At 50.1% G+C, this 12529-nt stretch overlaps 1 protein-coding gene across 1 annotated transcript; it reads left to right on the plus strand.

Annotated features, from left to right (window-relative positions):
• Positions 1–273: 273 nt before the first annotated feature.
• On the plus strand, positions 274–9274 carry fam171b (family with sequence similarity 171 member B; the record flags this gene model as incomplete). The annotated part of the gene is made up of 8 exons (XM_084454076.1): positions 274–517; positions 2611–2844; positions 4244–4339; positions 5077–5238; positions 6077–6250; positions 6884–7000; positions 7312–7438; positions 7855–9274. 8 exons carry the CDS (start codon positions 274–276, stop codon positions 9272–9274), a joined length of 2574 nt encoding a protein of 857 aa, XP_084310202.1.
• Between the last annotated feature and the right edge of the window lie 3255 nt (positions 9275–12529).

Consider the following 12529-nt stretch of genomic DNA (forward strand, 5'->3'; position numbering starts at 1 on the left):
ATTTCCTAACCCTGTATGTCGTGTTTCTAAACCAACGGCAGGGGGCGGTATCGAGACCTATGATGTAACACGACGCACCACGTCTCCATCTGTAACACACGCCCAGAAAATACAGCATCAGCACCAGCTTCCCCATCAGTGCATAGGTTGGGCTAACCTACTTATCTCTAACCCCCAGCTATGGGATGTAACGCATGACAAAGAAGACGCACGACACCATTCCGTCCCCTCCACCTCGTTACGCGCAGTTATGTCTCTGGGCCGCGGCTCGCCATGCCAGCGGAACGCCTGTACCTGCTCCTGTCGCTGCTTCTGATTTCCTGCGGGGATGGTGTCGTGAGGGCGGCAGGGGAGGAGGGTGGTGTCCCGGCAGGGGAGGAGGGTGGTGTCCCGGCAGGGGAGGAGGCTGGTGTCCCGGTCCCGTCTGCGGCCGGGGACAATGCCATGGCCACCGCGGCCACCAGCGCGTCCGTCACCGGGGAGGCGGCTCTCCAGACGCAGGCGCACCTCACGGCAGGTACGGGCTATTCAGCTGGTGTTCATTCTCCTTTGTTAGGAGGGATTGGGAAATTTTGCTTTTCCACGGAGGTGGAGGGATAAGAAAAAGTGCGCTAGGTTATAGGCTAAAGAAAACAATGTATTCGGTTGTTTTTTATTATAACAGACTCACTGATATTGCCAAATACTGGATAGCCTAGTTCACACCACGAGGTAGGATTTAAATACAAGTAAAATCAGTCTCTAGGAGTGATCTGGATGAGAAAGTGCGTGTGTGTGCGTGTGTGTGTGTGTAGGGGTCTATACAATGAGCCTCTCTGACCACCTGCACCCCTCTTTGTCTGACCAGAGGTGCGTGTAGCACGTGCTGCACAACGACCTGCAATGGTGCTTGTTTGTTTATTCGTTTGTTTGTTTACATCCCCATTAGCTGCTTGTTAACAGTAGGCTAGCTACTCTTCCGGGGGTTCTCATCAATCTCGACGAAATGTTTAATATACCGTAAATATATAAATACACATCTTTATCATTCTTGCTCAATATAAGACATTCGCCGTGAATATGCGGGTAAAAGCGCACGCGATGTCAGTGTCTTATAAGATACCTGCCATAAGGTGTTAGGATATGTGTGAATATTTGACTTATCAGACCCTCTCTGGCTGCCAAACATGATCGGATTAAGCGTTATGAGTGAAGGTGTGAGGGATTAGGGGATTATCTCAGTGGTCAGTGCTGTAATGATGAGCTCTCGTATTGGATGGAGACTCATATTCAGCACATCAGCTGGTCACTTCCATTACTGGAGGCCTGGATGCTTTAGATTGATTTACAGTGTGTAGTAAATACACACAGGTAACACACAATATAGTTGTGGCTTTTTGTGTGAAGACTAAGTAGGACTTTGATGGGCTGAGTGCTGTGTGAGACACTGGACTTTCTATCATGAGAGAGAGAGACTGTGTGTGTGTTTGTGTGTGTGTGTGTTTGTGTTTGTGTGTGTGTGTGTGTGTGTGTGTGTGTGTGTGTGTGTGTGTGTGTGTGTGTGTGTGTGTGTGTGTGTGTGCGTGCGTGCATGTTTGTGTGTGTGTGTGTGTGTGTTTCAGGGGAGAGGATGGCGTCTACCGTGGCGTCTGGCCCCCCACTCTGAAGCCACAGCCCCTTTGATGCATTTTTGATTGTCTCTCTGTAGTTGATCTCTCCCTGATCTCATCACTTTTTCATGCCTAGTAAAGGTTACTGAGGTAGCAGGCTGAGGGTGGAGCTCCTCTGAACATGGAGGGAGAGAGAGAGGGGAGAGAGGGGAGAGAGTAGAGAGAGAGAGAGAGGTAGAGAGAGAGTAGAGAGAGAGAGAGATCGAGAGAGTAGAGAGAGAGAGAAATCGATAGAGAGAGAGAGTAGAGAGGGAGAGAGAGAGAGAGTAGAGAGAGAGAGAGTAGAGAGAGAGGGAGAGAGAGAAAGAGAGAGAGAGTAGAGAGAGAGAGAAGAGAGATCGAGAGAGAGTAGAGAGAGTAGAGAGAGTAGAGAGAGAGAGGGAGTAGAGTGGGAGAGAGAGAGAGTAGAGATAGAGAGAGAGTAGAGAGAGAGAGAGAGAGAGTAGAGTGCTGGCTACACAGCAGCTCAAGACACTCAAAACTCCCGACAACATGTTTGAGATTGTCCATCTACTCCTCAAACCTCCTAGTGTGATCACTACCATGGCACCAATCACTATAGCAGGTCTGTTATTGTACATTAGGTTGATGGCCCTGTTTAAAGCAGCAGGGCACACTGGATACCTGGATTGTGAAAGGACTAGTTTGGTATTCAGCAATCATAAGCCCTGTTGTGAGGTGATTTACGATCATATACAACGGCCCAGATCAACATGTTAGTATACAGTATGCCCATAGAGATTAATTGTGTACCGAGCGCTACGCTAATATCTCAAATGTGCACAATTCGTCAACATTTGTACGTATGTGATAGGAAATAACTGCTTATGATGCTAAATACCAAACTAGTCCTTTAAAACTAAGCATAGAAGCTTTCTGAATCTATGAACTGTTACATGTGATATGTAGGCTCCACTACAATCCTGACTTAACTTGTTGTTGTTGTTGTGTGTTTTCCCAGAACCCCCGTTTGCTCTCAGGGTCCTGGTGAGGGACGAGGCGACCCGTTGGCCGGTGGGCGGGGCTTGGGTGGCGGTGTACGCCAACCACACCCTGAGCAGCTGGGCGCGTAGCGGGGAGAGGGGCGAGGCGCTCCTCCGGGTCCCCTACCGACCGGGACACAGCCTCACCCTGCTGGCCAGCCGGGACGGATACCTGCCCACCCCGCTGGTCTGGACCCCCGCCAAGAGACCCCGTGAGCAGCAGCTTCTCCCTCTGTTCACTCATCTCTGATTGGCCTGCCTCCCGCCCCTGAATCAGAATTTTTCAAAAATGTGATTCAGGGTCTGTAATGGCTGTCGTCCAGAGGGATTTGTCGGTTGGAATTCCAACCAGGCCAATTAGTGTTCTTTGAATGCTGCGACGGAAGTAAACTGCGCGATGTGATTGGTTAGGGGATGAACTAATCGTCTTCGGCAACATCCTTCTGGGAAAATGGCTGCAATGAGAGCCTGTTCAGACTGGATAATGAAGAGAAACGAAAATGTCAACTCAGTCTGAGTGTCAGGATAATTACTAATACCAGCATACTAGAGTACCAGTTCTAATCTCGCTAATTACTAATACCAGCATACTAGAGTACCAGTTCTAATCTCGCTAATTACTAATACCAGCATACTAGAGTACCAGTTCTGTACCCAAGTCTGTCATTACTGGGTTCTCTTTCCATGACAGTAGATGGAAATAACTCGTCATACTGTATTTGTTGTCAACGTGTTTATCCCAGTCTTGCACTAGGGTTGATGTCCATTCTTTTTCAATACATTAGGAAGTGAGTTATCAAACTTTAAATATCGACCATCACTTCGTTGTTTTTGAAGGACAGACGTGGTTAGTGGAAATCAATCTAATGCCGTGTGGCGTGTTCAGTGTAGAACATCTATTCTATTGATTCCCTCCTTGGAATAGCAACATATACAGTAACACAGCCACTGAGTCTGGGGGCGCTGGGCTGAATGGCTGAAACGTGACTCCCTCTCAACCTCTTACATCCTGCATGACTTCAGAGCGGCCATATTGAATCACACGCTGCAGGGTTGGTGTGGGGGATTATGGGAAGGGTGACGCTGGAGCCGGAGGTGTAGAGAGCCGAGGTTGTTTGTGTCCTATTTTTCTGTGTCTTGCTGAGCTGACGTAGACGGAGATGGAAGAAAGGGACAGAGGGGACACAGAGAGAATGAGGGGGGGGAGAGAGAGGGGGAGGGGATGACAGAAGGAGAGAGAGAGAGGGGAGGGAGGAGGGGAGGGGGGTCGCTCTACATCATGAGAGGCGCCTCCCTTCTGTTATCTAACACGCATCAGCCCCGTGAAATGTCTGACGCGCCGTCGCCATCTACTGGCGGCTTCACAAAATTTACAGAAGTGCCTCATCAGCTTGAATCAGACCCGGGTCAAAATACCTTTTGAAATAATTTAGATTCCGGGTTTGTCCCTTATTATTGTCAGCAAACCTCACCCAACTGACACTCCAGATGAAGTAATTAATCGGATTTCAAATAGTATTTAGAACCTGGTCTGTCTTATCTGCCGTCACAAACTGTTGACTCGTCGAAGTACCAGTTACCTGATGGTTTATTTGTCACTCTGTGTTGCAGTATTCTCGTCGGTGACGTTATTGCTGCTGCCACAAAACCAGGGCAACATCTGGCTGTTCGAGGACTCTGTGCTCGTCACCGGGAAGCTGATCTCTGGTCTGTTCACTAACTTCCAAACTCTTCTTTGTGACACATTCAAACAGGGCTGAAAATTAACACCTGCCACCGGCCAAATGCAGGTACAATTTCCAATTGGCGACTAGATTTCAGAAGGCTATCTGAAAAAAGATATACTTGGCCGGTAGATTTTTTCATCTCCAGTCCCCTTGGCAGGTGACTCACCGTGAGACAAAAAGTTAATTTTCACCCCTGAGTTCAAGTATCTTCAAAGTCTTTGCTGAAGTTGAATAGGAGTGTAGCCTAGGCGTTAGGGCTGGGTTTAAAAAATCGATTAATCGATTCTGAATCGATTCGGAATCAAATGATTCCCAAATCCCAAAATCGATCTTTTATTTAATGAATGAATGAATAAATGAAGGAATGAAAAGTTCATTAATTCATTCAATGATTCATTCATTCATTTTTGGAAATCAGTATCGATACCCAGCCCTAGTATTGATGTGTTGCATAACTTGGCAGTCATGTAATTAAGGTTACAGCAAAAAAAGAAACACTAACCGAATCGATATTGAATCGAATCGAATTAAATCGTGATAATTGATTCTGAACCTTGTGAATCGGAATCGAATCGATTCTTGAAATTCGACTCTACCGAGCCCTACTAGTCCTAGCTCCTTCAGTCATGATAGTGATGTTTATAGAAAGACGAGGCCTAACTTGACCTGTCCGCTCGAATAAACATGGCTGCCCTGACGCCTCGCTTGTTTTCCCAGAGGTCTCCTCCTCCCAGCCCAGCGTTCAGTTTCCCAAGAGCCTCCTGGCGCTCCCGGTCAACAGCAGCGTCTCGTCTCTGACGGCGTTCCTGACCGTGCCGCTGCACACCCTGGCCAAGGACTGTGGGAACTGCACGGTCGGCGCCGTCCGCAGCAAGACGGGTGAGCAAACAAAATGGCGTCCGGTTAAACGGAACGAGACCGAGGCTGCGTTCCGAATCGCATACTTCTACTACTTACTACCAGTACCTACTACAGCTGCCCTTAGAAAGTACGTACTATGCAAGCAGTAGGCTTATTGTGGGTCAGAATAGCCAGAAAAGCCTGCTGGCTTGCATACTGCAAAATACGACCGGATGTAGTAGGACATCCTGGTATTTTTGTCATACTGCATGTGGCATACTATTGTATTGGGACATACTACATCCTGTTTGGGCATACTATATAGTAGGGTAGTATGCAATTCGGAACGCAGCCCGAGCTTTCTTCGCACGGCGCGTTTACGTACAAACGAACTTCATGAGGCGCATCTGCCATGTTTTTTTTCTGTGAGTGTGTCTGTGTGCTCCTTGATGCCTTGTTGTCGGTGTGTGATTTGTCTTGTTATGCTGCTTGTTGATCATGCTATGTGGTATTGTGTGTTATTGTGTCTTGTAGACGTGTGCATGTGCCCTGTTGGTGTTTTGATGGTGTGTGCTGCTCCATGTGGGCGTGTGATTGTCTGTTTTTGCTGCTGCTGATCATGCTATGTGGTATTGTGTGCTATTGTGTCTTGTGGATGTGTGCATGTGCCCTGTTGGTGTTTTGATGGTGTGTGTTAATGCTTTGCTGTGTTTCTATGTGCTTTTAATGTGTTTGTACTTAATTGTCTGTATTGGAACCCTTTGTGGCTGTCATGACCAGGGCTCCTTTGTAAAAGAGACCTTTTTCTCAATAGGACTTCCCTGGAAAAATAAAGGTTTCATTTATTATTCTATTAATTTATTCTCGCTGGTTGCAGGGAGCAGGAGGAGTGTGAGGCTGAAGGCGGTGGCGGCGGTGAGCGCCGGCCTGTTCTCGGACGGTCAGGAGGTCCGGGTGACGGGGCCGGTCCAGATCAGCCTCCCCCTGGCCGAGCCCACCACCCTCCGACCCTCGGACACCGTGCCCGCCTGGGCCCTCAACGCTGAGACAGGTGGGGGAGGCGGGATCTTACCCAACGTTTGTCTCCTTTCTGATTCGCTGATCTGTTTTGAACCTGTTGTGTTTTCAGTGCCTTTCCCTGGTTACCGTAACCAGGATCAAACTGATAGATTACAGAAAGTAAAGTGCCAGATTGGGAACCTTTAATGTCTAGTTGTTTACTAGGAACTGGAATGAGGAATTGTCTAGTGCTGATAAGATATTGTAAGGACAAGCGAGTACAAGAATTCCACTGTACCTGTACTGGCTTATATGGCAAGAATAAACTTTCTATTGTTCTTCTATTCTAACTATACGCAGAATAGAAACGCTATCAGAAATCCTAGTCTGTAGCTCAGCAAGCTAACGTGTTTTAGTATCACATAAACGTAACAATTACATAACAAATATAGCAACATAATATACAAATTAAAGGTGCAAAGAAGTGCAATTCGATGTAGACTAATCATACTTTAGTTAATACTTTTATCACGCAGCTTTCTAAAAGCTTTGTGGATGTTTTTTTGTTCGTTTAATGATATATATAATGATCTAACGTCTACATTACACCTTTAAACAAAATAAACACTGGTCACATGTCCAGCGAGTGTCTCTTGACCGGTCCTAATGGCGCTTCCCTCCCCAGGCGCCTGGGAGAGTCAGGGTCAGGGGGTGGTGAAGATGGTGAGCGGTCACCTGGTGTGGACCTACACCGCCTCCCATCTGGGCTACTGGCTGGCCGCCTCGCTGCCCTCCTCCAACGGTACGTCATTTCAAGACCGACACACTTCCTGTAGGCCTTCAAGGGGCTCGGTCACGCTGGTTTCGGATGATATTATTTGGATTTAAATGCTTTAATTCTGTTTTGGCCTTTTTAAAATCACCGTAGCCGTTTCCCTACACGGAACACGGGATTGCGGAAATGTGCGTGACGTAACCAGACTGGTTTGTGTTTTGACGTTTTTCCGCGATTCCAAGCATGAAGCCAGCGTGACTGTGCCCCTTCCAGCGCTACTGACCGTGGAAACCGTACCATCTCGAGAGTGTCTTGACTGTTTCATTCTGCCCGTCCAGATTACATGATGGGCCACGCTAGCTCTCTGGACTTCATCTCCTACCACTCCTACCTGCTGCTGGGCATTCTGGGAGGGACTCTGGCCATCGTGATCGGATTCCTGTCTGTGCTCCTGTGTCACTGTGGGTAGGTGGTCCGTTGTGGCGCGACGGTTTGGCTGAGCGGCTGTACTATACTGTACATTAACACTTCGCCCCTGATATTTATGCTCTCTTGAGGTGTCTGTACAGCGCTCCAACCGACGCCAACGTTAGTGTGCCGTGTTTGTTGGTGACTGTTGGCGTCGGTTGGGGGGGATTTTGCAGCTGAGATTTAAACGTCCAACATTCTAACAGCAACTGCCAACTGTAGAATGTTGGGTGTTGGTTGGCTTTGATTGGGGCCGTGTGCAGACAGCGTTATGGTCTCTCTCCCCGATTCCTAACGCCTCAACGAATGTGAAATAATATCGAAGGAGACATTCCGTAGACAGACGCGAGCCACTTCCAACCCCGGAGACCCTAACGTCTTCGCTTCCCGCTGTTTGTGTGTGGTGCTTTCAGAGGGTCCCGCCGCGAGCCCAGGAGGAGGACGGTGCGCTTCTCCAAGCTGGCGGTCGGCAGGAAGGACCAGACCACGTCCACCCACGCGGAGGAGGCCTTCCACCCCGGCGAGAGGGCCCACGGCCTGGCCTCGCGCTCCGGCCTCCAGTGCGACCCGTCCTCCTCCCCCTCACAAAGGCACAAAGCCAACTACAACATCTACGTTGAGGACCCGGGGGTGCCGGGCCGACCCGCTCCCCTGTACGAGAACGTGGGCCCGGACCGCACCAAGGGGGCGGGGCCTCACCAGTCCTCGTCCCACTACATCAACAGCGAGGAGGTGGCCCGGCTGAGGGCGGGGTCGGACCAGAACCGGGCCGGCCAGGACGTGTTCTTCCAAGACAAGCTGGTCCACATCTACAACCAGCCGGTGGCCAACATCCAGGCGCCCGAGCTCTTCGGCTCCCAGGAGACGCAGCCGGGGGCGGGCTGCAAGTCGGCCACCTTTCCCCGCAACGGAGGCGACGGCCTCTCAGACGGCGCCGACGGCGGCTACACGCAGACCCTCCCCAAGAACCCCCAGGCGGGCGGGGGCAACGCCCAGCAAGGGGGGGGCGGCGGCGGCAACAGCCCGGACCAGCCCCAAGCCCTGGAGACTCCGCCCCACCAGGGGCAGGGCCCTAACCCCGGAGGAGGAGGAGGAGTCTGGGGCCGCTACAGCAGCCTCCTGGAGTCCTCGGTGTCGGTCCCCGGGACGCTGAACGAGGCGGTGGGCATGGGGGCGTTCGGCGGGGGCGAGCAGCTGCAGGGGATCTCGGAGCGCACGCTGCTGGAGCTGACGCGGGCGGGGGGAAAGTCGTCGTCGGCCCACCCCCCCCGCGCCTGGTTCGTGTCGCTGGACGGGAAGCCCTGCGCCCAGGTGCGCCACTCCATCATAGAGCTCCACCAGGGCGGCGGCGGGGGAGGAGGGGGTGGGGGACGCCACGGACGCCATCACCGGCCGCCCAGCAGCAACGACACCAGCCTGGACTCCGGCGTGGACATGAACGAGATGCTGCACAGCATCCGCGAGGCCGGCGAGCGGGAGAGGCCGGCGTCGGGCGGGGGGCGGGCGTACTCCTTCCCCCGGCGCGGGGGGGGGCGTGGCGGCGGCGGCGACGACCAGGACCTGAGCAGCAGCGAGAGCGGGACGACGGCCACCTGCACGCCCGAGGACCCGGCGCTCAGGAACATCCTGGACGGCAGCAGCGGCGCCATCCCCAACATCCCCGAGGAGCGCGACGGCGCCGACACCTCCAGCGCCCGGGAGGACAGCGAGTCCAGGGGCACGCCGCCGCCGCCACGCCGGCTCAGGAAGGCGAGGGAGAAGGGGGGGCGGGCGGAGAAGAGAGGCGCCCGCCACGTCCGTGAGGACAGACACCCGGCCAAGCAGAGCTACTGACCCGCGCGGGGGGGGCGGGTCCAGTTAGGGTACTGCAGTTCGTTCGCCTGATCGATTTACAGTACAGAGGCGCCCGATCAACAACGTACAGTAGGGGTGCTTCGTTGTCCCAGCTGCACATGCTCAGACGCAGAAAATCAGAATTGTCCTTGGTGGACAGACACGAGTTCAACCCTAAATCTTCGGTTCGCTGGTTTGTGTAACGCATGGTCGCGCGGCAAGGTGCCAAAATAGAATAAGCTAAAGAGGATCTTTGTGAGCGGGGTTTGTTTTGATTGGTTGGTTGATAGATGCAGTACACGGGTTCACCACATGTAGGCCCGAGCTCGTCCTACCCGGAACGACCACCAGGGGGCGCTGCTCAGCAGAAGAGTCCGTGTGAACCCGTTTCGACGTCCCCTTGTTCCCGAGAACAGCGCCTGCGGCGGCCTTCTTCCTGTCTGTGATTGTGATGGATGTGTGGGAGAGGGAGAGCTCCTGGTTTGAGCAGCGCACGCCCGACAGGAAGTCCTGTACGGAGCTGGTGATGGGTTGGCGGGAGAGAGACACAGATAGTCCTTGTACAGTACATTTACTCGCACCATAATTGCCTGCTTTTGAAAAAGATCAATATTAACACCATTACTCCTCCACAGCGCTTACCTCCGGTCGTAGTCAGCTGGCCTTACAATCTGTTTCCCCTCATAGCGAGGTCTAGTTGACGATGCCAGGCTCACACTAGAGGATTCTGGGCCGATTTATCCCTGATTCTCCCCTCCCAACAAGCGGAGGAGAAGTCTGGTCTGGAACGTTGGTCGATACCGATGTTGGGCCCAGATTATCTTGTTATACGAGTGATTTGCAGATCCAATCTCAAACCTCCCGATCGGCTTGCAGATCCATCAGGGCGGCCCATGTTTGATATATAGATTATTACATCACTACTTTATAAGAGACGGCGAGACCAGTGGTTCGTTGCTCCCTCGGGCATGATAACATCCTGTAGTGTGTGAGCTGTTATTTTCACATATTGTGTCTGAGATTCCAGATAAGAACATCTGTTAAGATTCTCCTCATGGGTGTGATGCTCCATACTCAACGTCTCTATAAACGAGGGTCACCTCGAGTCCTTTTAGAGTGTAAATAAAGGCTTGAAAGGTTTGCAACCCATCTTCGAAATCGGTTCGTATTTTAAATATCCTGTAGTGTGAGCCCGGCTAAGTCATATTCATGGTCATATATTGAACTCAACAGAACATTAGGAACCAGACTTATGTACAGTCCACTGCGATACACAGCTGACCCTCGTGTGGTCAGTTTGAGGACAAGACCCGGTTTATTTGAGAATGCATGAAAGGTAACATTTAACTATGTGTATGACAAGAAAGAAATAGTTTTTTCTTTAAAAACGAAAACGATGTGAATGCTGCCATTATCTGAGGGAGATTATCTAAACATTACTTTCTTATGTTAGTGTATTTGTCAAATACTGTAGTTAGATGTTCACAGGCTTCCTGAAACATTGTACACGCATATCTCCTGCATATTGTTCAGTCTGGTGAAAGTTGCATTGATGCGTTCAAACAAGCACAGAACACTTTAATTTGCCTGCTGGTTTTGTAGCACAATTGGGTACGAGACGTCCAATTTGAATTATGGGAAAACCACAATGAAACCAGAACACTGTAGCCAAAGGCACTCGCATCAATGTTTTTGATTTGGCAAAAGCAGTTCATTAAATGAACTTAAAACTGTTACTGTGATGGAATTCGGCGTCGCTACTCTGATCCACGCTGATCATGCTTAGCCCAGCAATATCAGCTCCTCTGATGAATTTGAGACATCAGCATTTTTGGCCTGCAGTCTTCCTGTGTGTTAGTGGCCTCTCCCCTCTGTACGTGTGGAGCTCAATATTGTAGCTAGCTACATTAATAGCCTTTTGTGTACTGAAGCGTTGTGCGTGACTCGTTTTATTTTCAAATGTGCGTTCAGGTGCCACGTCTCCTTTTTTTCTGGCGTTAGCAAAGAACTTGTGAAAGAATTCACCTCAGTGTGTAGAGAGACGAGCCTTTGAGGCAGAGTATCACATCGTCTTCGAAAAACACGAGTTTTTACCGGACCTCGAGGAGCGTGAGGTGAAGAGGGAGAGGAAGGAAGGTCTTCCTGGTCACGGGACCGTGGGTGTAAAACGCTTGAGCTGTGGCAACTTGTACCTTAACTCTAAATGTAGCAACACAAGTTGTGCGTCCGATCATTTATGATACATTTAAAAAATGATTGAACGATGATCGCATTTTTTAATTTTCATTTCGCCATTGGTCATTTGAGCGTGGCTTCTGATGAATGTATATATTTTGCTGAATGTACATCTGTTTATTTCAATGTGAATGTTCTGTGTATTTCTACTGTGTCCTCATTTAACATTACAGGCTTTCAGCTTACAAAATGGCCAACTTGTGTTTGTTTACTATAACAGTAGTGGTATTAGTCCGCCTTTTTCGTGCACTTGCCAATTTTACTTAATAAACTCACTTGATACCAAAACAAAGAATTTTCATGTTTTCTGTTCTTTCAAACAACATTGGAGATTCAACCGTATTTACAAGTGTGGGATGTTTGATATATGGGAGATGTTTTTTCCTCACTTCAAACCCACAACGTGAATAAAGGTGTCCGTCGCGATTCTCTGTGTCTTGTTTAATGAGTTCTGAGGTATGTACTGTCAGAATTAGGGTTGCACGGTATACCGGTACCAGTATAGTACCACGGTACTAGAGTTTTGAAAACGGTACTATACCAGCATTTAAAAACAAACGGTACTTTTATATATTTTTTCTATGCAGACAAATTGGTAAATTGGAGCCTGTCTCTTTAAGCACGGCGAGCTCAGCGAGTGTGACGTAGTTGCAGAGGCAGAGCCGCCTCCCCCTCCCACTCGCATGCGGAGGAGGAGAGACAGAAAGGAGAAGTCGCGTATTACACAGACAGAGCGGGTTGAAAAGACAATACAGAGAGATGGCAACTGAAGAAAAGCCCGTACTCTTGGAGAAAATGGGGGCCCGAAGTACGGTATGGAAGTATTTCGGGTTCAAACCCAACGATAAGGGCGAGCCACTGAACCCAGATGCACCGCAGTGCAAGCGCTGCTACAAAGTGTGCCTCGCTAAAGGAGGCAACACTTCGAACTTATCGAAACATTTGAAGGACAACCACGCGGACTTGTTCCGCGACTTCAATAAAGAAAGACAGGTGATAACTTTGTTCACCAGTTCACTG

The sequence above is a fragment of the Borostomias antarcticus genome, assembly GCF_949987555.1.
Source record: "Borostomias antarcticus genome assembly, chromosome: 19".
In the NCBI taxonomy this organism is placed as follows: Eukaryota; Metazoa; Chordata; class Actinopteri; order Stomiiformes; family Stomiidae; genus Borostomias; species Borostomias antarcticus.